Raw genomic sequence first — 27,259 nt, forward strand, 5'->3', positions numbered from 1 at the left:
ACAGAGATAAGTCAGATAAGAGATTTCGGAATGCTTACTTTTTTGGTCATCCAGACCAAGCAAAAAGTGAGTACGTTCGAAGTAGTATTTTTTTGGATGATGAATCAATAAATACAAAGAATGAAGAATGGTAAATATTATGCAACAATTGTCGCAAACCACATTTGAGTCACGAGTTTATTTGCCCGAGCGGAGCGCAGCGGAGCGAGTGTTTAATAAACGAGTGACTTAAAACGTTTAGTTTGGGTACATTTTCGAAAAACAACATGAATACACTCACTGATACAAATGTCAGAATTGACAAATGTCACAATTCAAGGCGTGGAAAATATGTCCGAAAACATCCGATTGCTCCCAAACCCGTACGGTAAAATCCCGGAAATGTCCGAAGTGGCTCAGATCCGTGGGAAACGTGTAAAGTGACGCTTCCCGCACGCTAGATCGGTGTGTAATTAGTCATTTTACAGACGGGAGTAGAAAATAGTATATTATGCAACAAATGCGGTAAACGGCATTTGACTCACGAGGTTATTTGACATGAGCGGAGCGCAGCTGAGCGAGTTTTTAATAAACGAGTAACTTAAAAAGTTTACCGAACACGTTACATATTATAATTTTTCTACTATCGTTAGGTTTTATGTACATTTTTCTCAAAACAACACGAATATATTCACTGACATGACCGTCAGAATTGACAAACGTCAAAATTCAAAGCGTGGAGAAGTATTTCTGAAAACATACGATTGCTCCCAAATCCGTTCGGTAAAATCCCGGAAATGTCCGAAGTGGCTCGGATTCATGGGAAACGAAACTGACATGGTAAAGTGACGCTTTCCGCACGCTAGATCGGTGGGTAATTAGGCATTTTACAGACGGGAGTAGAAAATAATATATTATGCAACAAATGCGGTAAACGGCATTTGACTCACGAGTTTATGTGACACGAGCGGAACGCAGCGGAGCGAGTGTTTAATAAACGAGTTAGTTAAAAAGTTTACCGAACGTGTTGCATACTATACTTTTTCTACTATCGTTAGGTTTTATGTACATTTTTCTCAAAACAACATGAATACATTCACTGACATGACCGTCAGAATTGATAAACGTCAAAATTCAAAGGTGTGGCTAAATATTTCCGAAAACATCCGATTGCTCCCAAACCCGTGTGGTTAAATCTCGCAAATGTCCGAAGTGGCTCGGATTCGTGGGAAACGAAACTGACGTGGTAAAGTGACGCTTCACGCACGCTAGATCGGTGCGTAATTAGGTATTTTACAGACGGGAGTAGAAAAAGTTTATTACAGCATCGTCTTAAGACTCTTTATTGCGGAGTAGATATTGCAAGAAGTTTTTTCTAGCCAGGACATTTTTAAGCCGGTTAAATTACATAATTGTAATTAATTAACAATAACGATAATTAGGAATTTATCGAGGCATATACCTAGAAATTTTATTGAGTGGCTAAAGGAATACAAAAAGTTAATGGTTAAATACGTTTTAAGCTTTACTAAAAGAAAATCGGTGTATTGAAAGAATCTACTGCTTTTGATATACAATTAACTACTCAAGACAATCAAATGAATTGATTTTAGATATTTTTAATGTTTTCATTGATTCTATTTTCGAGATATAAGTTAATTGATGTTAGTAGTATATCATATTCGTCAGGTATACACCTGAAATTGACCCTTCCTACACTAGCTTTACCGGTCCCACTATGTTTTGAAAAAAAAATTAAATATGAAGCCTATCAGTGGGCCATTTGCGTTGATTTCAAACTTCTTGTTTTTTTGTGCCTTTGGAAGATCTAACATAAGAACTGAGTTGACAAAAATTGTACCTTTAAGATACGTTATGAAAAGCAAAGGTCGAGAAACCTTAAATTTAGAGAGAAAAATCTCACTGTCGGTTTTATCTGGGGCCGATGAAGCAAGCTGTGAAAATTTTAAATCGAGATGGAAGTTCTTTTAGGTAGTTGTCGCGTAAAATTTCTAGAATCATAATGAAAAAAACTAAAAGCTGGTATATTTGATGGTCATCAAATAAGCAACTTGTTCAAGATCCACAATTCACCACATCAAAGAACTAGGCTGAATGTTTGCTCAAGTGCTACAAAATTTCTTCGGTAATTATAAAGCAACGATTGAAGTAGAAGTATAGGAAAGTATGCTTCAAATTTTCTCGGTTGTAACCCTTGAGGTTTAATATTCCACAGTCACCTACATCATTTACTAGAAAACTTTTGGTGATTCCATCCATAGTTTTTCTTATAAATACTTAGATTCATGTGTTTTGTGCCCTTTTGTAAATGGCAATTGTAATATAACAGTATAGGCTGTTTTAACAATTATACATAGGGTATACAAACCCTGGAATAAACTTATAACCAGTACCTAAGTACTTGTTATCTAAAGATTGGTTGGGATTATTTGGGAAATTTCGTCCACGATTGTAGCGACATGGGTCCTACCAAAAATAAAAAAAAAACAATTGGACGGTTTCACCTTTATCCTTAAACGCACATAATTTATTTCAGTTTTTTCCCTTTGTGCGACGAGATATTTTACGGGATAATATTCCGGCACTTCGGTGAAAGTGGATTTCTTGTCTTCTGCCGACGCGATACGTTGTTAAATTAACTCGCTTAATGACGTTAATAAACCGGCTTATTATGGTCAGATCGGTCGTTTTCGTTTAAGTTCTGCTCTTGATAACCTTACGCCTTATTGGTACTCTTGTTAATTAATATTTTCTGTCGCCTCTTACGTATTCTCGTTACTTTTTTGAATGTTTTTTGGGCGATTGAACGGAACGGATGAAACATTGATTCCTCTAAATTTTCTTTTTCCTTTTAATCTTTAGTTTGTGGTTTTTGTTTTTCGGTTTCAGTTCAATTTTTAGGTTTAAGCAACAACAAAGGTCAGGGTGGGTAAAAAAAAAAATATTTTATTTTTGGATTTGATACATAAAAACTAGTTGCTAGTTACCCTGGAAAGTACTTACCACGTATGAGCTCTTAATATTAAAGCGAAGATTATCCTCATTATAGTTTTATAATAATCATATCTTATAACCAATGGATTATTAAGCTAATTTTATTGATAATTTGTCACTCTTTGATAACACTGTTCCACTCGATATAGAAAAGAAGGTAGTCGAAGCTCTAAAAACTTGAGATGGTAGAAATTCTAGGGTTCAAAAATTTGAGGTCTATCAATTCGTTTTTGCAAAAGGATTTGAGTGACTTCGTTTCTCAAAAATGATTGAATTGGTTCAAAACCTTTTACCCTACCATATGATTTCCTTGATGTTGGCATTGCATTGTGAGCTTCAGATGAGAGATAAGGAAAATGAAGAGTATTTCAAACAAATGAAAGTTGTAAATGACGCAGCAGAGCGTAGGTTGGTCTCTCAACATAATCAGTGTTTGACGAAAAACGAAGAACAGTTTTAATACTCGCTGCAAGTTGTCAAAGAACATCGAGGACTATTTCCTGATTCTAAAAAAAGTCGACTTGTATAACTCAATCTAAAAAATGTATATTTTTCAATTAATACTATATTAAGGCATAACATTTGGTGGATATGGTGGAACAGAATTCGTTTTCTATTAATGCATTGATTGATATTTCTTGAATAAAAAACTTTTTTTTCTGAAATGAAAAAATTGAAAATATGTATTAAAAACTATGGACATAAGTTGGGGTTTCAATGCAAATGTCTTCAAAATGTTTCGAGTAATCGAGAAACCACAAGAGACCTTTTATATAGATCATTTCCTATAAGAATAATTGAAAACATTTGACAACAAACAAAGTTCAGAACAAAAAGTTACTTTCCTTTAAATTCTTCAGTCTTTGACCTGGAAGGTTCCAATTATCGAAAAAGTATAAGAAACTATTTTTGTAGAACGTTCAATTTTCTATAATTTTTTTTAATAAAATTGGCTTTATGATCTATTGGTGATTAGATATGATTATTTATATATGAGACTAAATCGCAAATGCAAAAGTGTAATGAGGATTATCTTCCCATTAATATTAAGAGCTCGTACGTGGTAAGTACTTTCCAGGGGTAACTGGCAACAAGTTTTTGTGTGTCATTTAAAATAAATCGTTTTTTTTACCCACCCTAGTGTCCCAATGGGATGTAGAAAATAATTCAATGAAACTTTATTGAATTTATCACATTTAATTTGATATTTATCGACAATAAAAATTATGCCTTGTATATATCTCCTAAAGTTACAATAGCGTACCCAACAACTCTTATTTTCTAATTAATAGCGTTCGTTTGAAAGCCACTCGTGTCTGATTTGCGCTTTGATAGTTAAAAGTAATTTTGATTTTGATAAATGGTGGCAAATATTTTTGAGAGATGGGTATTTTTTATTACGTCGGTATTATTGCGTAGGTTCTCTCTCGGGACAGAAGCTTTAGGTTTTAAAATACAATTTTATGAGAAAAGTTTGTGTTTTTTACTCTTAAGTTATACAAATAACTGAGTACAACTTTTCCTTTACTTGTTTTTGATATAATCAATATATAATAAAGCCGGTAGATGGGCGTAAAAATACAGAAAAAGCCGTAGCTATATTAGATTTCTAAATACATGGTAATTTTTAAAATTTGGGTTTTTTGGACACCCTTTGCAGTTCGGTTACGCTTTAACTTATCGAAAACTGGTCTGACTAGGTTATGAACCAATGGCGTAGTTGTCTCCTGAAACCCACAAATTTTGGCATGTAAAGTAAATTTACGTTTTTTGTTTAATGGCACACCCTGTATACCTTTTAAAGTTCTGTCCTGGGTGGGTATTTCTTTTTCAAAGTGGAATGAGTGAACTTTTCGTCAAATCTTATATTTGAGATGTACCGCTTGTCCTGCTGCTTTCTTTCCTGCAAAAATTTGGTCTTTTCTGTTCCAGACCTTCTGCAAGAACTTGTAATGTTTTCTTTCATCGTGAAACTATCATGTCTAATGCAAACATACACATTTAAGTTACTGATAAAGGAGAAATTATAAACAGTTTCTTTTTTTCATCGAGAGTATTTATGTATTACTTGCCAATTTATGTTTTATTTCTTAATTTCTGATCTGAATCCTTATTATTTCGCATTGGAAATAGACTTTAGTCCTCTTTTTTTAAACGGTAAATCTTAACGCATTCGATTTTCATCTTTAAAAATTTAGGGAATATTTGTATACTTGACGTCAATTTAAATGTGCACTCTTTCGATGATAGCGCGCACTTGCGAAATGCGCGACACCTATTGATTTTTGTTGCTCCTCCTCCTGGCAACTCTGGATACCTTCAACCGCATCCAACTTATGCTGCCTTGATACCGAGAATTTCCCGTATCCAGCCTGAATTCCTCCGTCTGGACAAAACGACCCTCAAATTCGGTCTCGAATTCAGAAGGACAAATCGAGAGAAACAATAAAAAATTCGCAAATATTTCTGTTGGTCGCGTTTGGACCCGTATTAATTCGAATCCTTCGTCCTTTGCCGCGGCGTGAACGTTGCTGGAGCAATGAAATCGCTCGTAAAGGGCAACTTAAATCTCTGTAAGCGGTTTTGTCGCATTAAAAGCTTCTAATCAATAGATATTTAGTTTTGAAAACTCTCCAATCAGAGAAAGCTTTCCGATCGGGGGAGTAGAACGTTAGAGGCGGTGTCGGAGAACATCGAGCTCTATCTCGATTTGAGGGTCTAGGGAAAAAGCTCTAGGCCCTTGGAGAGAAGCGACTCAATATCCGCTTTCAGACTCTTGGTGGGAGAGGTTATAAACAGGCGAGTAGCGCTGAGCAAGAGGTTATCGATGGCGTTGTAGGGGTTGGTATCATGTTTTAACGTTTATTAATACCGTCGCCATATTTACGGCTGGTTTTACACGACTTATGTCGTATTATTCGTTATTCGCATGTGAAAAGATTGTTTTGAACCCGACATTTTTAGTTTTTGCAAGCTAATTTGCTCTGTTAGATTGACGTTACGTGTTTATTGCAACATATAGTTTTAAGGTAATCATTTGGCATGGATTTTTAATAGCTAACCGTACAATAAAAGTCAGACGTCCTTTTAATTTATAAAGTAATGATCATGTTACTTTCGAAAATCGATGAAATCGAATTTTCGAAAGTATCTGCGCTCGTATAAAAATTTTATATCTCGGTAACGGTAGGTCCTATTGGATTGCCGTTGGTACAGAAATGATCACCGTCGAAAAAAAAAAAATTTGTCTGTCCGTTCCCCATTGTTGTCTTTTGTTTTTTCCTGAATAACCTTCGAACCGTTGGAGCTACAAAATTTTTTAACCCTCCACGAGGCACATAAGCTTGTAAGAAATGGCCCTGATCCGACGCCGGTATCCATCTTTTTTTTGCGATTTTCGACTGTTTTTTGCCTTGCTATGAAACACGATAAGTGTCCGAAATTTGAAGCAGTCGACTTCATATTTGGCACATATTGGCTTTACCCCGTGACGGAACCTATTGAAAATCGGGGGGCCGGGGGGTCGGGAAGTATTCTAAAAAAATAAAAAATCACGTGTGTAAGGGTCTACAAAAAACATAGATACTTCTCTATAAACTTTTATTCGTGACAATTTTTCAAAAATATACAGGGTGCGCAGCAAATTCAAAAAAAACGAAAAATGGGTCCCTCCATTATTGAAAATTGGTTATAACTGAAAGACTATGATTCAGATCTCACTTTCTTTTATATCGCGATATAGCCCGCATATATAGCAAAAACTTTTGTATTTAAGGTTTTCGCCTATTGTACATGGTGTTCCCGATATTCCGTGCTAAATGAGAAATTTGTTAAGTGTCCTAAATTTGCAGATATCAACTTCAAATTTAGCAGAGAAGTAAAAGTCCGTGTCCACATTTAAACTGTGGAAATTGGGCGCAATCAAATATTAGCAAGTATTTTTTAAATTTATTTGAATTTTTTTTTGTTGGTAATTTTAACTTCCAGAAAAATATGTTTTCCTCCATAATGGTTCATAGGATTGGCAAAATTCTTTACCCGGCAGACGCAGAAGATCCAGTGCAATTACATTTAGCATTTTTTCGATTATATACAGGGTTTTCAAATTATAGGCAAAAATCAAAATTTCCTAGAAAGTTGTTTTTTTGCAGGGTAAATTATTAGCCGCAAATATGGATAATTGGATCAAACGGTGTCATAGACCGCATCAAGAGCTATAATTTTTGTATTTGCGCTGCTCGCAATATTTGAAAAAATCCATAAAGAACTTATTTTCTGGAAAACCATTTACTCTTTTCAAAAAATTCTTGAACCAGGACGCGTGGAAAATCCAGAGCTATAACCTCTACTTCGAACAATGATTGTATCATATACAGGGTGTGTCGTTTATGTGCAAAAAATCTAAAACATCCTAAAAATTTCAATTTTTGTGGGTAAATTATTGGCGATAAATGAAAAACCGTTGAAGATGGGATAATTTTATTTGAACAGTAAGAGACTTTCAGGTTTCGTCAATTATAAGGGCTCGAGATATTTGAAAAAATATCATTCGAAAACGCAAATTTTAATATTTACCGCTGTTTGCTGTACAATGCGTTCCTCTACGACAAGAATAAGCGAAGCGCCTTCTTTTTAAAATAAAAACCTGATTGGCTCTACTTTCGACGAACTTGCCCCGCCCATTGAACCATAATTTAATTATTTAAGTATATTAAGATTATCTAATCTAACTTAATTAGGTATTTTATTATAAGTTTTCTCTCCCGGGACTAGGAGGAGCTAGAAGTCTCTACAATTTTTAAAATTAATTTTCAATTTTTTTTCCTTCTTTCCTGCGAGTTTAACCCGAACCCCGAATTTTTTCAGGATACTTATTATCAGCTATAAGGTTGTTCGGAAAGTCATTTCGTTTTTTCCCGTCAGAGAACTTAATTACGTTTTTTCGAAACCAACTTCACACTTAAGCCGCATAACCATTATATGTCTTGAGAGCTGATATTGCAAGGCTTGTGTGTGAAAAAGTTCTATTAATTCTACGCAGTAGCTTTTGGCTGGTGCCCTTTTAAATATGGAGAGCAATAAGCAGCATTTTCGTCATATTTTACTTTTTTACTTCAGAAAAGGTAAAAATGCTGTCCAAGCGAGAAAAAAATTGACGGATGTGTATGGAGAAGGCGTGTTAACAGTACGCCAGTGCCAGAACTGGTTTGCAAAATTTCGATCCGGCAATTTTGATGTCGAAGATGCACCACGGTCTGGAAGGCCGGTCGAAGCTGACAAAGATGCGATAAAGGCCAATATGCAAAGATGCAAATCGGCGAATAACCACACGAGAGATCGGTGAGAGATTAAATTTGTCGAATTCGACTGTTTATGGCCATTTGAAAGGCATGGGCTTAACCTCGAAGCTCGATGTGTGGGTGCCCCATGTCCTTACGGAGCGAAATTTGTGTCGTCGCGTTGACGTGTGTGATTCGCTCCTCAAACGTCAAGAAAATGATCCATTTTTGAAGCGGATTATTACTGGGGACGAAAAATGGGTTGTATACAACAATGTTAAACGCAAGAGGTCATGGAGCAGAAAAGATGAACCGGCTCAAAGCGTGTCAAAAGCCAACATTCACCAAAAAAAGGTGATGCTCTCCGTTTGGTGGGATGTCAAAGGAATCGTTTTTTTTGAGCTTTTGCCGGACAATACAACGATTAATTCAGAAGTCTATTGTCATCAACTGGACAAATTGAATGATTCACCTAAAGAGAAGAGGCCCGAATTAATCAACAGGAAGGGTGTAGTGTTGCACCAGGATAATGCGAGACCTCACACAAGTTTGGTCACTCGCCAAAAACTTTTACAGCTTGAATGGGACGTACTGCAACATCCACCATATTCTCCAGATCTGGCGCCTTACGACTACTATTTGTTCCGGTCCCCGCAAAATTTTTTGGATGGCAAAACCTTTACCTCAAATGAAGATGTCAAAAACCACCTGAACCAGTTTTTCGCCAGCAAGGACCAAAACTTTTATGAGAGGGGAATTATGTTACTGCCAGAAAGATGGCAAAAGGTGTTGGACCAGAATGGCCAATATATAATTTAATAAAATATTTATTCATTATACGAAAACTGTCTTTCATGTTCCCCAAAAAAACGAAATGACTTTCCGAACAACCCAATATAATATCTACGAGGTGAGCGTTAAGCTTTTGTTTATGTTGGCCACCGTGGTTTTTAGGTATCTATGAGCGACTCGTCTTTGTTGGTCCCTGTTGAACGACTCGAATTATTGATCGATAAAAGATTAAAAGTTAATCGAAGAAACATCAGTTACAGGCGGCGTATTGACAGGCCTCTAGTGATAATTTATTATAACCGATCTCTTTTAGAAAGTACGCGTACCGATCTTATTATATTTCGCGCGTAAATGGGACCAATATAATTATTTTTATTGAGGTACATCTATTATTTTTAAAGCCTTCATTGTGGGATGCAATCGTATATGAAGGACTACTTACTGGCTTTCTTATTTACGCTATTTTCAAAGATACTTACGTCATAACACCTGCACTTGATTAAATGAATAATCACATGGATTGTTTCCGAGAGATAAGGTGATAACGATAGTCGTTTGAATCCATGAAATTTAATAGGATAAAGGATTAAAGTTTATAATATTTATAGGTCGAACCAGCCCATTAGGCCCAAAAAAAAAAATCTGTGTTAAACTGAAACAAATTTGCCTTTAAAAAAATCATCAACATTGTAACTGTGCGGTGTTTTTAGATCAACCTTGACAAAATTATGTGTTAACTCTCATTTCTCATTCATACCATTGTCATTAAGGTCATTTTTTGATATTTTCCATTACATTGCTTTCCATGATTCTCCATTAATTTCCATGATTCTAGATTCCTTTCCTTGATTTTTAATAATTTCATTTATACTGTTAAACTCAGCAAAAGAGGTGGTAAACGGCATTTAAGTCACGAGTTTATTTGGCAACGAGTGAGTTAAAAAGTTTACCGAACGTGTTGCATACTATACTTTTTCTACGACCGTTAGTCTTTGGGTACGTTTTCGCAAAACAACAGGAATATATTCACTGACATGACCGTCAGAATTGACAAACGTCAACATTCAAGCCGTGGGAAATATCTCCGAAAACATCCAATTGTTGCCAAACCCGTGCGGTAATAGCCCAGAGATGCCCGAAGAGGCTCGGATTCTTGGGAAATAAAATTGACGTGGTAAAATGACATTTTCCGAACGCTAGATCGGTGTTTGGATATTTTGGAGAAGGGAGTAGAAAAAAAATTATCTCCGTCCAAAAAATATAGGCTCTAGAGCCCTACTGAGGAAGAATCAAAGAGAGCCAATCAGCTTGAACGTAATAATGGTGCAAAAAGTCTAATAAGCAATTTTTTGTCTCTTATCTTCTATTGGTTCATGTTTTTGGTTTTTATCAATGTATTTCTTTATACTGTTTATATCGTTTACAATGTTCTCCATTTGTTGTTAATCCTACTGTATTCCTAATTCTAAACAACAAATTGTTATGAATATTATTCTTAAAGTATCGGTGTATGATTCGGTTGATTTTCTCATTTTTGATTTCTGGATTTGGCTGCTCTTTGCCTCTATCTGCCTTAAACCATATAAAAGTTAAAGTCTGGTCATAAATATAAGAAAGTATACGTAACTGTACGAATTAAGGAAATACCCGGGCAAGTTGTAAGAATGAAATAAGGCCGAACAGGTCCGTACTTTGCTTAGAATTAAAATTATTTTGGGTTTTGTTAGAAAGGAAAGATACTAAACAATATTTATTTATTTATGTATGTATTAAAACTAGAATAAAATTACAAAATTTTTTTTACCTACTTAAATTACTTAAAATTCTTCACATATCAATCAATATATCAGTATCACTATTGCTATCATCGCCTGTTCTAATTGTTATTTGTTCTATATTATTTGCAACATGGATATACGATTGTTCTGCTTTGTCTATATGTTTAACAGAATTTGCCCAACTTTGTGGAGGGATGTTTAATGGGATTAAATATACAGTGGTAAGGTGGAAGCCTTAAAACTGTATGCCCTAGATTTTTTGCATAATTATCACAGATGTACTCCTTTTGTAGGTTCAAGCTTTTTAGAACCTCAATTAATTGCTTTTTGGTATAATCTTCATGAAAATAAATGTCGTTATTATACATGTAGTTTTGGATTGTTTTCTTTTGTGTCACATGAGGAAGGGGTTTTAGTCAACTGTCTACTATGATAACTTGCATTGTTCATTACAATGACGCTATTAGGAGGAATGTTTGGAACTAGTTTGTTTTTAAACCAACTTTCAAATAAATCAGCGGTGGTGTCTTTAATATTTTTCGCAGACAAAGAAATTCCATTTGGAATTCAATTATCTTTAGAGCCAGCATGCAAAATGATGGCGCGTTTGTTTTACACTTATCAGTTGTATAATAAGTGTCGAACCAGGTTTCATCCAAGTAAATCCTAATTTATTCTAGATATTGCAGTCGCCATTACCGAATTCTAAAAGATTTCATTAAAACTTGCCCTTTGTCAATTTTTTTTACAACTAAAACCCATGTGTTGAATACACTTCCATAAAGTAGTTCTGCCACATTTAACACCGGTTTCAACTTTTTCAAGCCTCCTAATCAAGATATCTAATGTAGGCACGCTTTGTTCCTCGTTTAACTGGTAAATTTTGCGCCGTATTTTATCTCGGTCACTTTCATCTACACTCGCTTCTTTTTTTCCTCGCTGAAATGGTATTATTCACAATTTTCCATACAGCTGATATTGGAATTTTCGTCAATCTTCTAAAGATGTTTGCTTGCTGGCATCACGTTCAATGAGAGTCAAATAAACATTGTTTATAACTTCTCTATTCTCATTTGGGCGGGAGCATCTCCTGAGATACAATAGACTCGTACATATTTTGCATAATTCGCACACGATTCAACACACGCTGTATTACACACGAAATGAGAATGATTACTAATAAATTTAAACTAAGTAGTATACCAAACCAAAGAATAATAAACACAGGTAGGTATAAAATTATTTCCTATTACGGACATAAATTTTACCTGAATTTAAATTTCGAAACTTTAGGTAATAATCTTGTTGCATTGTATGTTAATGACCACCCTTGGATAATCCCATTCAAAAGCAATTGGTCACTTTCTTATATCTATGAACAAACCCTACCACTTTTTTCAGCCGGATTATTTACTTATTTACTAGTGTACGTCGATATCGTGAAACTATTTCACCATTATGATGTTCTTCCAAACAGTGCCGTACTTGAGACATTGACCTTCGGAATTGTAATATGCACCTCTTTTGGAATAGATCAGGCCTCTTGAATTCCTCCGGAATTCCTTTAAATTTTTCTGGAGTTCCATTGCAGAATTTCTTCAGATTTCTCGAGAGCGTTTCGGAATTTCTCTGTAATTATGTGGAGTTCTGTGGAGTCCCTCTGGAATTTCTTAGTAATCTACACCATAATTCTTCTGCGGTTTCCCTAAGCGTGGCCGATAAAAATGGATTCGGCGACGCTGTCTCACGCAAGAGAGGAAAATTTTACCGGAAGAATTGCTGCGGTTCCGACCGATTCTGTTCGCTAATCCGCGCATCGAAATTACAATCACGTTCACTTTTGCTTGTTTGTTTGTGTATGTGTGTGTGTGTGAGTGGCCGTAAAAATTTAATATGTAACATTCTAAGCACGATCTTCGATTAGACGTTACAAAACGTCTGGACTTTTTGCCAAAGATCCTATTCGTACACAAGTCATGTCGTAATCGGAGATAGAACGAAGTAGGCGCGATTAGATTTGGCAATAGATGTGATTGTTCGGTAACAACTCCGGGTAACAAGTAACCCGGGACTTGGTTGCGATGATTGTCGATTGTTTTCGGTGGCTCGCACATGATTAATTTGTAATTTAACGTCTATTGATGTACTAACTCTAAAAAAAAGTGCAAAGTTTCGGAATTTTTTCCCTTCCTTCGTCAGTCTACTACTAAACTAAAACTAAAAATATTTTCGCTGTCGCTATCTAATAATCATAACAACTATGGAATTTTAAATGAAACACCATTTTAGTAAAAAAGTTCTTTAAAACTATAAAGATTCAAACACGCCCAATTGTCTTTATAGTTCTGTGAAACCAGGTCTCTTCGATTATGACCGATTTGTTTTATTTTGATAGTCATGTGTACTTCAAATCTTTCATCCTCACAATTTAAGGGTCTTAGAGAGAATTTTCATTTGTTAATTTTGTAGATGTACAAAATATGCGTACCATAAAAATATACTTACTCTGTAGTGCAGCGTACGACAGCTCATTTTCGAAGAGCTATAGATCGTGGTATCTTTTTTATTATTGTACACGCTGCGTGAGGGCGCCTCTTCGCCTGATGTTTTGACTAAGAAATGATTAGGGAGTTTCAGAGGAATGTTCCAGTAAAAAGTTAAAAATGTATTGACTAGTATGGTACAAGAGTTTGATTTTAGAATAGAACACTTAAAAATTGAATGTGTCTCATATCTCTGTAAATTCGATAAGGTACCTTCATGAATTAAAAAAAATAAATTAATATATCGGATTGCCCAGATATTAAAAGTTTATACCGGCCTTGTCTTGACAAGAGTCCGATGCTGTGAGTAACCCAAACTGAAAGAATCTATCTCGATTACGTCCCTTTATCGAAAGCTGGTTCGGCTGTACTAGCTTATGTAAGAAGTATCTATTGAGTATCCGAGGGTATCGGAGAGTATCGGAGCTAAAAAATCCAAAAATCCAAACAAAAACTAAATTTGCAATACAACTAAAGTTAGGTCTGGGGTCCATAAAAATATGAAATGGAGATCGTAGACGAAGATTATATTGAAAAATAAGAAAAAAATATTCAGCGCGCTCCGGTTAATCCCGGCTAATTGAACTGGCTACGCCACAAAATAATACTGACTATAAATTAAACATCAAAATACGGTTTCTATGTAGATGAGATAAATCGGACATCAAACTAACCAACGCGAATACTATGGAACACTCTAAAATGTTGATCAAAATATGGATTGTTGTGAAAACAATAATGGGGCTTTCAGAATTCCAATGTTTATTTGGGAAGGAAAAGAATTCACGGATGAACGTTTTTACAATATGCTAAGCTGATTACCGTGTTCGAAGATACGTTTAAGTAAAAGTGAATTATATAGTTCACGGCCGTTATGTTTACCATCAGTATGACGTTTTAATATTTGCTGAAGGAAGGCTATATTGCCGAAACATCTATCCCTGTGGAATATTCGTTTTAGTCAAACGATGAGTAAATGAATACCGAGTCAATCTGTGAAAATCTTTGCTGGTAAGTCAGTCAATAATTTCCTTCAGTACAATCTTGGTGTTTTTTCTATGATTCGTGAATGACCAGATACGCCGTGACCAAGTTATCTTCCAAAAAAACATCGGATTTCATGTTCTCGTAATAATATCTCGTTGGAAGAGGCTCAATTCCCAACAAAACCTTTTTTTTATCACACACCTACCACTATTAATGTGCTTCTTTTTTTTATTTAATACCCGACAACCAGCTTGACGAGCAATATTTTTGAAATTATATAAATATTCTTTTGCCCTGTTACGGTACATTTTGCGTTATATTTTGCAAGTATTTGCTAGGTTATGCTTTTCTTAGGCCAAATTCAGTCTTCAAGGTTTTGCGTGGCAGTTTTCTACATATTAATGGACTACTGTAACCATCAAAATTCTGTCGATAATACACTCATTACTGTTAAGAATTTTTGTTATTGTTGGTTATTATTTTGTTACTCCTCACCATTTACCTGTGTAAATTAATATGTCTTAGAATATAAAAAATGCTGTTAACATATTAAATGTGCACTTTCTCGCATTTTGAAAAATTTATTGCAGATTGAGCAACTGATTTTATATTTTATTCCTTCTTTCATCTGTACGGGAAGAACTAAATCCGTCGTTTGAAATACCCAACATGTTGCCTAGTCCGTTAATCGAGGTATCCATCCGATACATAATACTGGGTTTAATCTTAAGTGTGAATAAAAGCACTTAATGCACCTCATAGGTCGGTCTGTCGGTCGGTCGACAATGTCGTTTCCTTTAAAAAAACCATCTAGACTAGAACGTATCCGTTGTTTGAATGAAGTCATACTACTTTTTATACAAAAGCTCTTTGTCGGTGGTGCGTTGGTTTTCACGCAACTGACGTAATACGCGTGGGAACATTGTTTGCTTAATATTTTTATTGTGCGATCTTTAAAGCCAATTAACGATGAAGACGTCCTAATCAATGGTTACCTCACTCGTAATAACTTATGCAAATACGGTTTTAATAAAATTGTTCAAACATTCTTTCGAGTGGGTATACCGTTCGGTTTGTTTTTATTTATTATATTTCGGAAATTTATTTATATAGGGTGATTTTTTTTTATGTATAGAACTTTAAGTTGCAATAAAACAACGATGAATTATTCGATTGACATGAATTTTATTTATCCGAATGATAATCTTGTGGCATTACATTTGAAATATGATTTCTGGCATATGACCGCCACGGCTGGCGCGGATGTAGTCCAATCTGGACGTCCAATTTTCGATGACTTTTTCGAACATTTGTGGCTGTATATCGGCAATAACACGGCGAATGTTGTCTTCCAAATGGTCAAGAGTTTGTGGCTTATCCGCATAGGCCAATGACTTTACATAGCCCCACAGAAAGTAGTCTAGCGATGTTAAATCACAAGATCTTGGAGGCTAATTCACAGGTCCACAACATGAAATTAGGCGGTCACCAAACGTGTCTTTCAATAAATCGATTGTGGCACTATACCGATCACCATTGACTGTAACGTTCTGGCCACCACCGTTTTTGAAGAAGTACGGACCAATGATTCCACCAGCCCATAAAGCGCACCAAGTAGTCAGTTTTTCTGAATGTAACGGTGTTTCGACATACACTTGAGGATTAGCTTCGCTCCAAATGCGGCAGTTTTGTTTGTTGACTTAGCCATTCAACCAGAAGTGCGCGTCATCGCTAAACAAAATTCGCTTATGAAAACCGGGAACAACGGCAATCTCGTTTTGGGCCCATTCGACGAATATACGCCTTGCTTGATGATTGTTTGGCTTCAATTCTGGCACGAGTTGGATTTTGTAAGCACGTAAACCAAGATCCTTCCGCAAAATCTTCCATAAAGGGGATGGACACAGATCCATTTCCTGTGCTCGATGGCGGATGAACTCATTCGGGTCTTCCTCAAGGCTACGTTCTACAGCAGCAATAGCTTCTTCTGTACGGACCGTACGGCATCTCTGGGGATGCGAGTTATCAATAAGAGTAAACGTGGTGCGAAAACATTCCATGGTTAATTGAATTAACTGGTCTGATGGACGATTTTGTCGACGATAAAATTGACGTAGTGCGCGATACGTATTCCGCACAGAACCATTATTTTCGAAATAAAATTGCACCATTTGCAAGCGTTGTTCAGGCATGAGTCTATTCATGATGAATTGACAAACCAAACTGAAAATAAATCACTTGACAGCTGTTAAATCGGTCGCCATCTTGAACAGTAATGCCAACTTAAACTTCTATACATCGAAAAAAAAACACCCATTAGAATCGGTTGACGTTTAAGAAAAAAAGTTTTCTGTATTCATCAGAACCAAACTAACGTAAAATATGAATAATGCAAAAGGCATAAAGTGAAATGATGTCGAAAGTTGGAACATTTTTTAAAACCAGTTAAAAATTTTAAATTTTCATGTTTCAAATGAGTGAGACGAAACAATAAAAGATATGAAGTGCTCTTTGTAGGTGGTTCTTTATTGTTTAATGCTTTCGCTTACCATTATTCATCCTCAAAACGGCCTAATGTTAACGCCATTACAAGAGCTCTCGCTGGCCTAGCGATTAAGGCGCGACTCTTGATACACACATTGGGGGAGATGGCTTCTAATCCCATCGATAGCCACGGACTCGCAAATTTCCTTAATAGAAGTAGCTATCCAACTGCAGAAACTATCTCATATGGTCGAGATGGAAAAAAAAAACATTCAAATGAATACGAACTTTAAAAAACTTTTTAGCTAGCGACAGTATTAAAATCAAATCGGCGAGAAGACCCAGATAAACAGTACTAATCAGGAACAAAACAGGAGAAAACATACGTTATGAACTTCGGCAGTTACAACAATCAAGCAACTCTAAGAACAGGGTAGTTCTTAATTTTTCAAAGAAACTTCACATGCTACTGTAATACTTTTTATAAAACTTCTGAATTCCTCCTGCGTCGGTTTTTGTTGAGTCGAACTAACTAACGTTTTGCCAATTATCCTGTTGGCTTCTTCAGAGCATGACTGAAACCGAGGAATCCAGAAGTTCTATACAAAATAGGGTAACTCTTCTTTTGTAGTTTCATCCGGATATGGGATTTTTTTAGTATTTCGTCGTCAGATATAATACCTACTAGGAACAAAATAAACATTCTTCTTCTGTGAGTCATACTTAACTACATATTGGATGCCGGTAACCCTGTCACCGTCTTTTGAGTATTAATATATGTAACACTTCAGAATTGTTACTTTACTGGAATACGATCCGGTAGTTCCGCGCCTACATTTTAAATTCTAAGCGCCTTTTTTTCCTGCAAACACCTGATTTGTTCTGACGTCCACGCTACCAGGCTAAGAAAGTCGTAATTTAATTCGCTTTATTTAGTTGTTATTACCAATGTTTCAAATACACACTTCTTAATAAATGGTCTCCTTAAAACTATACCCTTCTATCAATGAAGAATTAATTGAACCCGACAGCGGAATAAATGCGTATATATTCTCTTTGAATAAATAATTCGTTCGCGAAATAGATTCGTATCGCTAGTATCATTGGGCGTATGGCCTTATGGACCAAGTTCCGTGATTTCTCTCCGTTCCGGCATCTCTCTCGAATATCTGAGAAAGTGATCTATTTATCTTTCTCACTCCTGGCTCCGAGCGACATGCGTGGTATGATATCGTTTTCCTATTTCGGTAGAAGAACAGTGTGGTAGCTAGCCAAAAAGTGATTAACCTACCGACTTTTTCTTTTGCCATCGATTTGCGGATATAGGGTTAAATTCACTTAGATGTGTGGTCAGCGATTTGGTGATTCCGTTGCTGTTCATATTTTTGGTTCGTTCGGAGAACTGCCCACACTTACTCTGTAAGAGGATTTGACTGCTACCTGCTGCCTACCAAGCTTTCACCCTCAAGAACATTCATCGAGGTAAAGTCTTTAACTATTTAGCTTTTGTTACCTTTACCATTTTATTCACTCTTTAAAGAGTCAGTAAATTTTCCGGCTCGTTTTTGGAATTTAGCCGCTGTCGGCTTATACGCGGAAACTTTATAGGGTCCTTGGAACACCCGTACTCTGGTTGGAGCGCCCGTATCTCCTTGAAGCCCTGTACTCGCCTTAGAGCACCCGTACCCTCTTTAGGAGGGCTCGCGTTTCGGAGGCTTCTGGATTGACGTATTCGGGGAGGATCCAAACTTCGAAGTTCCTGTGTTCTCTGGATATTGGAGCACATTTGAATCATTGCTTGACTACCGGCTCACTTGATAGGTCTGCGCGAGGTCAGACACCCTTTGTAGGCTGCACTGTTCGGAAATAAACGAGGTGACGTCCAGTTCGATGTAAGCGCTACGCGAGATATTGTTAGGCATACCCTTTTTTTTGCTTTCCGTTTTTGTTACGCTCGGTAATTTAATCGATACCTTTTTTGGTATACCGACACGGAAATTCAATAATCATGTAGTTTTACTCTCGAAAATTTGTGAACAAATGCTTTGAAAATTTATGTATAATTATTTGCGGGAAGTTGACGTACCGGTAATACTGAGTATGATCGAGTTTTTTTTTATTTTAATAATTACTTATATTGCCCCTGTAAGCCTGTGGTGATCACCTAAGGGAATTTGAGCTTTTTTTTCCTTTGTGTATTTCTATTATTTTGGGAATTTCGTATTAAACGGGCTGTCAACTTGTTGCGGGGACGGCAATTGAATTTTGCGGAGTTTAGGTCGGTATGTCGCGGATTTGTAGTTTCTCATTATCCAGTTTTCATCTCTCTTTTTTTTGTCCCCTTAACCTTCACGACTATCTTTTATCGATTGTACCAATTTAAATTTAATGGTAGGTTTCATCGTTAATGTTCTCTTTTTTTTGTAAAACATCGGGTTCCTCACACCATCTGAGAGACTGGAAGGTCTGCTACTTCCTGGCGCCCTAAGGATAAATAGTGCTATATTTTCTTTATTATTCGTGGACGCCCCCATCGCTCCAGAACTCTGAGCACTACGGGTAACTAATTTGCAAGCACCCAGCGACCATCTTTTTTTTATCTACATAAAATTATATATTATATTTTACTTTGTATTATATATAGTATATATAAAATCACTTTCCCGATTACCAGTTACCACTTTAAACAAAGCGTATATTTTAGACCAACTGAATAATCATTAATAATAATTTTAATCTATAATTCAATTGGGTGCAAAAAAAAATTATATAATATAATTTTTGCTCTTTTTTAAACTACTTCCATCTCGAAACGTTTCGGGCCAGCGCCGTAACATGAATGGTCTGACATTATCCTTTCAACATGGCGGTTGCGCAAACCGACGCATATTAATTTCGATGTTAATCTCCCGAAGAGCAGCAAATATTTCGTTGCAATATTTTTTACCGCCGTTGGACTTGTTTTGGGACCATTAAAGAAGACCCGTAGAATATGCGTAATCCCATTTACATTTATATGTCCGATAAATTAAAATAATTATAGAAAATAGCTGCGCTTTCTAGTGGGGCAACGGCGGTTTGACTATAAAAAATCGATAGTTTCTCAATTTTTCGTTAAAATTCGTCGGACCCTCTTAAAATCAAGATGAAGACGCTTGCGGTAAGTACTTGCCCGATTGGTTAGGTCGTTTTTAGTGCTTGTTCATGTTCTAGGTGCTTCTCGGTGTACTAGCGACGTCACTCGCCAAACCTGGCAACTTGGGGTATAACTATCAGAGTCCTCAATCGAATTTGGTGATTAGGCAGAACTTGCCACCGCAAATATTGCCCCAAGGTCAGCCCCAAAGTTTGCCGCCCCCGGTCTTACCCCAGACTATTCCGGAACTGCAACCCTCCCAACCTTTGCCACTTTCTCAGTATCTTCCACCGCAACAGCTGTCTATCCAGCAGCCCGCTGTTCAGCTGAGGCAGGAGGCACCGCAGCTTTCATTCCCTTCGCTTCCTCAGGGATTGCCTCAACTGCCGCAGTCGTTGCCCCAGCTGCCTCAGTTCCCCCAGTTCTCGCCACAGTTGCCACAATTTTCTCAGCAACTGCCCCAATTGCCGCAGATTAGTCAACAATTCCCGCAAATCAGTCAGCAGCTGCCGCAAGTTCCGCTACAATTGCCTCAAATTCCCCAGCAGATTCCGCAGCTGCCTCTCGTTCGTCAGCAACTACCCCAACCTCTGCCAGAATTGAAACAACCCTTGCCATTACTTAACGAGCAAATCAACGGTCCATCTTTGATTTCTACACCATTGTCAAGTCAACCCGGTGTATTGGTGACCAAGAACATATACGTACACGTACCACCCTCAGAGCCTCAGCCGTTGCCCCAGGTATTACCTGCCCCAGCGATTAGGAAGAACTACAAGATCATCTTCATTAAAGCCCCTGAGGTGCAAGCTGCGCCTATAGTACGCGCGTCAAGCCCTCTAGCCGGACAATCGGAAGAGAAAACTTTGGTGTACGTGTTGGTGAAGAAACCGGAAGAACCCCAAATAGTCGTTCCAAGTCCCGCGCCCACAGAACCGAGCAAGCCCGAAGTGTATTTTATCAGGTATAAGGCACCAGGCAATGGCGCTAGTGCACCACTAGCGCCCCAGCAGGTGGACAGCGGGTCCAATGCCCTGCCCGTGGTTGAAGACGTTGCTAGGCAAGGGTCACCGGTGAGAAGTGGTGAAAGTAGCAGCGTGTTGTTCTCTGGGGGCGTTCCCGGTAGTAAATACGGCCCACCCGGGTATCAAAAGTAATAGGTGCCACCATTTTTGTGGTTAGTTTTTGCGCTAGTCATAGATAAGAGTCTGTTTTGTGATATCGTTGACCGTTTACGACCTTCATACTTACGTAATTGCGTCCATTTGACTTTAAAATATCTAAATGAAGTGAATTTGTGCCATATTAGTCTGGTATGCAGATTTTCTCGTTATGTATTCAGGAAAATATATTATACGCATCATTGAGCATTTTTATTGTCCTTACACAAGTATCAAGATATCAAATCCAATTTCAAAATCGGAAAGTTTGTTGACCTTTCGCGTTTTACACGAATACATTATGTCACCTTTTTCGAAATATAAGCATCAAAAATTGGAATAAACAATTTCAAAAACGAATGGAAACTTCCTTTCATTTTCGAGTCGTTCCCACCAATATTTTTAGGTTAAGTGAGAATTATGTTTGCCGCACTATTATAGTCATCCCCAGGTCACTCTAGTTGATACCCGAATTTTGGTGTAGATCTCATTAAACGCAACCTGAAAATTATGTCAAAAATTCTTGAGAAAACGGTTTTGTTGTTGCCAGAAGACAAAAGACAAATTATTGAATCAACTATAACAATAGTAATAATAAGAAATACATGAATTAGACAAGTCAAGAAACAAGGTAAAGTATATAAAATACATTACAATTTTGCAAAATGTAAATACTTATAAAGTAATAAAAGACAGATTCATAGTTTTAACCGTATATTGCATTGTTAAATGCTTGTATACTGTACACCGTGTGCCAAATAAACCCGTAGGAGATACGAGAAAGAGTTTTTTGGACCCTGCCGAAGATTTAAAACGTTATAATTTTGTTGATACAGAGTGTCCCAAAAGTGTCCCTCCCCGACATTTTTAAATTTTTTAAATGTATACTTCGACATTTTTGGAAATATCGATTAAAATAAAGATCACTTTCTTAAGAAACTCCTATTTAAATTTTGCATAGTTTGGGCAGAAATCGAGGTTATGTGTTTTTGAGATGATGCCTAATTTGGGCAGCTTTAAATTCAACCAGAATTTATACGGGTGTTGAATATATAAGATAAATTACAAACATACCTTATTTTTTGTCCTAGAATTGATGTCTGAATAAAAATATTGTGTTCCATGTGAAAATCTTGAGATTTTGTAGTTGAATTCTCCAAAACGGCTGATGCGCCTCTGTCAAACTGGTTAAGTAGTGCATGATCATAGTCTGGGATTAAATTTTCGTTGCAATACCTGGACCAGTAGCGTCACAACCCAATTTTATATGGGACAATCAAAATATGAAAAAAAAAACATATCCTCAATTTCTGCCTAAACTATGCAAAATTCGAATAGGAATTTCTTAAGAAAATGACCTTTATTTTAACCAAGGATTTCAAAAATAGCGAAGTATACAGGGTTTTCCATTTAAAATAACAAAGTTGAAGTCGTGGGGGGGGGGCGGGCACTTTTGGGACACCCTGTATCGACAAAATTATAATATTTTAAATCTTCAGAGAGCTCAGGAAACTTTTCTGCAAAACTGTTTCTCTTCAAAAAACCCACGGACCGATAGTCTCTCGCAACTCTAGGGGTAAGCTATTGAAAAGAAAACGCTTATTTTTTTATAACTTGTATGTATAAATTGTACACATTCAGTTTTATTGGATCTCTATTTCTAGCCGGGTATTTATGTGTTTCTCCCACCCTGCAATATAAATATTTACGCTTATTTACATAACACAGTATTTTTGGTAAGTAAATTGTAATAAATGCTGGTTTTATGATCTTTAAACAATGGTCTACAGGATTATAGAAGAATAAAGTTGAATAACATAATACGCACATAAAAGACTTTACAGTCTTTTCGGCTAACAAAATTTTTTTCTATTTATTTTTATTGCTGAATTATTAATTTCTGATCTAGAGGACCTATGAAAATAGTTTCTCGTAGAACTGCTTTAATGAAATGGAAAAAATGGAACTCTTTCATTTTTGTGCGACTCATATATTATGACTCAAAAGTCCTGCAATGTGCGTTATAAAAGTAAGATTAAATATGGTTAATATTAGCGAAGGTGTCAGTCATGCACTTAGTTATAGTTATTAAAAATCGTTGAGGTACAAAAAGGAATCTGCAAAAAACAACATTTTCGTTTGGATATTGATGGATATTAATACCCAAAAAAATCTAAAATCTATGGACATAAAACAAGTCGCCACTTGGGTGAATTAAAACAAAGGTTGGTAGGGTTGTATCTCGTACTTTCTACCCGAGAATGAATAAAGCCCTCAATTACAATTATTCCTTTCTCGGTAATTTATCAATGTGAATTCTTATGTTTGTGTGTTAAACATTTTTTTAATTCAAATATATTTCCTGTCTGCTTGTGGCTTATTCCTATCTAGTTTATAGTAGTGCTCGCAACTAATAAGGAAGTTGATTTTGATACAAGGATTATTTAAGTTATTGCAATCAGATTCTGGAATTGTGTTACGTTTGACTAATAATTAACTAATTCAGCAAACTAATTTTTAGGGCATATTTATTAGCCAGTAATATTTTTTTTTCTAATAAGCAAGCATCTTGCTTCGTTTTCGAGGTACAAGGTGTCAGGATTTATAGAAAAAAATCAATTTTTTTCGCTGATTTTGACAAAACTTGGGACGCTTCTTTGTCATGTTAAGGGTTTTTATTTTTTGGTAATCAGAATAAAATTGTTTCAGTGGCGATATTGGAATTGATATTTATAGGTAACATCGTGTATCGTCATTAAATTAAAATGAAACTGCTGGGAAGCTGAAGCTGGGAGTAGAAAAATATGTTTTCAATTCTGGAATAGTTTTTGCAATTTTTCTAGCAAAATGTGTAACTGAAAAAAAAAATTCGAAAATATGTAAATGTGTTTTATACCCAAAGTTTCGCGCCTTTTAACTAAACAAGTTTTTTTTAGACTAAATTTGGGCGATCGCCATAAAAGAAAGTACCTTCAAAATAAATATGTCTGATGTAATTTCGCATGGAATAGTAAAGTCCGGTTAAATATAGTGAGTTACCCCGAGGATTGAAATTCTGGTTAAAATGCATATACTAGATAGTAAATCCAACAAGAAAACAATTTATTTAATTTATTTAATTATTTAATGTTTTAAATTCAGTTGCATACGTAGTAAAATGGATACGCCAAGCAGTGTTAACATAAATAATAAGACATCGATCGCTAATTTATTATCTTGCACAATTAGTTGAATTTAATTGACTTTGAATTACCACCGGATTAACTCTCGAGGCAAGGGGTAAAATCAGCTACTAAAACCAATCACTAATCACTAAGAAAAATTGGTTCTGAAACGAACGTGGTCAAAAGTAGAATTTTAATTTTTGTGTCATTTGAAAGCACTCATGTTAGAGAATTTCTTAAATTAGTATTGACTACTATCATAAATAGTATTGATTTGAAACTCCATTTTGCTCTTATAGTGGGTGTTTTTTTTCGATGTATAGAACTTTAAATTGGCATTACTGTTTAAGATGGCGACCGACTTAACAGCTGTCAAGGGATTTTTTCTCAGTTTGGTTTGGCAATTCATCATGAATAGACTCACGCCTGAACAACGCTTGCAAATAGTGCAATTTTATTTCGAAAATAATGGTTCTGTGTGGAATACGTATCGCGCACTACGTCCATTTTATCGTCGACAAAATCGTCCATCAGAGCAGTTAATTCGATTAACCATGGAACGTTTTCGCACCACGTTTACTCTTATTGATAACTCGCATCCCCATAGACGCCGTACGGTGCGTACAGAAGAAGCTATTGCTGCTGTAGAGCGTAGCATTGAGGAAGACCCGAATGAGTCCATCCGCCATCGAGCACAGGAATTGGATCTGTGTCCATCCAGTTTATACAAGATTTTGCGGAAGGATCTTGGTTTACGTGCTTACAAAATCCAACTCGTGCAAGAACTGAAGCCATCAAGCCGATCATCAAGTAAGGCGTAGATTCGTCGAATGGGCCCAAAACGAGATTGCCGTTCCCGATTTTTATAAGCGAATTTTGTTTAGCGATGAAGCGCACTTCTGGTTGAATGGCTACGTCAACAAACAAAACTGCCGCATTTGGAGCGAAGCTAATCCTCAAGTGTATGTCGAAACACCGTTACATCCAGAAAAACTGACTGTTTGGTGCGCTTCATGGGCTGGTGGAAACATTGGTCCGTACTTCTTCAAAAACGATGATATTCAGAACGTTACAGTCAATGGTAATCGGTATAGAGCTATGATTACTAACTCTTTCATTCCTGAATTGAATAACCATGATGTCCAGGAGATGTGGTTTCAACAAGACGGCGCAGCATGTCATACAGCTCGTGCCACAATCGATTTATTGAAAGACATGTTTGGTGACCGCCTAATTTCACGTTTTGGACCTGTGAATTGACCTCCAAGATCTTGTGATTTAACACCGCTAGACTACTTTCTGTTCGGCTATGCGGATAAGCCACAAACGCTTGACCATTTGGAAGACAACATTCGCCGTGTTGTTGCCGATGTACTGCCACAAATGTTGGAAAAAGTAATCGAAAATTGGACGCCCAGATTGACCTACATCCAGCCGTGGTGGTCATATGCCAGAAATCATATTTAAAATATAATGGCACGAGATTATCTTTCGGATAAATAAAATTCATGTCAATCGAATAATCCATCGTTGTTTTATTGCAACCTAAAGTTCTATACATCGAAAAAAAAACACCCCTCATAACATCAGTTTTGGAATATGCTTGTCAGGTTTGGTCTTCTTCCTACAGGTACTAGGCCCAACAGACTGAAAGACCGCGAAAGAGATTTGTGAAAATTGTTGGGTTTTAAATAGCTATTCAAAATGGGGATGTTGTATATGACGAATTACTCCACTGCCTTAACCTTACAATTCAAATTGGATTAATAGATTGTCCATAATCGCTGTCTTTGCCTCCTGTTTATGGCTCCTTTACATAGTTTAAATATTATCTCTGACATGCTCTTCAATAATAAGTATATAAATTTCTTACCCAGAGTGATGTAAACTTCTTGTATAATTTATTAAAAATTAAAGAATTCCTGTGGTGTATACTAAGTTTATTCTTGTATCTCATTTGTTTTTTACTACTTTAACTTTTGAAACAGTGTTAGTTGTTATACGACTATTGCATTTGTGTTTTTTCTATTAATCATATCTGGGTAAATGCTGCCGCGTTAAGTAATAAATAAAATATAAATAACTTCATAAATAATAATTAATGGAAAAAAATATTTTGTGGTTAGGTGCTAAGTAAGTTTATGATAAAAATATTATAAGAAAGTATGACCACCGTTTTAAAGTTAGTTGTGAAAGTCTTCTTTCTCCCATTTAAGACTTATTAACGCACAAACATCGTACCTTCAAAACGGCGTTAAATTTTTTTGACGTTTCTAGCGTAGGACGTCACAGACATGGCGGTGAATGTTTACAAGGACCCCATACCGTTGTTAACGCTTACGCTTTTAGAATTAAATTGATAATTTGCTATGCTTAATTTATCGAATAGCCCGTATATAGAGGTGTTGGTTTTCTAAGGTCGCAGGACTTAATTACATTGACAATAGGCGCAGAATCGTGCTTGAACGAAGAAAAGCGAACCTCAAAAGAATTTTTACTATCGAGCGGCTGATGATAGGCATGCAAATAATGTATATGACGGATTATGCTATTAGAAAATTAAATTTTTTGTAGTGTTTTTTTGTTATGGTTCTATGAGCCATCAAGTATTTTAAGGAACGTTGGAGATGTTTTTGTGGTTTTCTCAGATTCGAAAAGAAAGAATTTTTTTTTCGGCAAGAGAAACGAGAGAGTGAGATAGTACAAATATCAAGGAACTGAGACTGAACTGAACTGAACTGAAAATTAGATTCAGAGTAAATCAGGCTAGAACTTCATTTACAAAGATGCTGAAAATATTCTGCTCTGACGATTATAAGCAGCCGACTTAAGGTGCATTTGATCACTTGTTATGTTTTCTTAATCCTTGTTGACGGAATGGAGTCATAGACAACCAACAAAGATGACTTACAAAGACTCCAGGCTTTCGAAATTTGGGTATA

General features: G+C 36.2%; 2 protein-coding genes across 5 annotated transcripts in view; both read left to right on the plus strand.

Moving 5' to 3' along the window:
• The window catches only part of LOC132707000 (protein gone early), a 126,671-nt gene that overhangs the window by 40,356 nt on the left and 59,056 nt on the right, over positions 1-27,259 (plus strand). The window lies entirely within an intron of this gene.
• On the plus strand, positions 19,989-21,375 carry LOC132707395 (uncharacterized). The gene is made up of 2 exons (XM_060679240.1): positions 19,989-20,017; positions 20,071-21,375. The coding sequence occupies exons 1-2, from the start codon at positions 20,003-20,005 to the stop codon at positions 21,148-21,150; spliced, it is 1,095 nt and encodes a 364-aa protein (XP_060535223.1). The 5' UTR covers positions 19,989-20,002; the 3' UTR covers positions 21,151-21,375.

Source organism: Cylas formicarius, unplaced genomic scaffold (assembly GCF_029955315.1).
Source record: "Cylas formicarius isolate icCylForm1 unplaced genomic scaffold, icCylForm1.1 PGA_scaffold_9__14_contigs__length_23061073, whole genome shotgun sequence".
Taxonomy (NCBI): domain Eukaryota; kingdom Metazoa; phylum Arthropoda; class Insecta; order Coleoptera; family Brentidae; genus Cylas; species Cylas formicarius.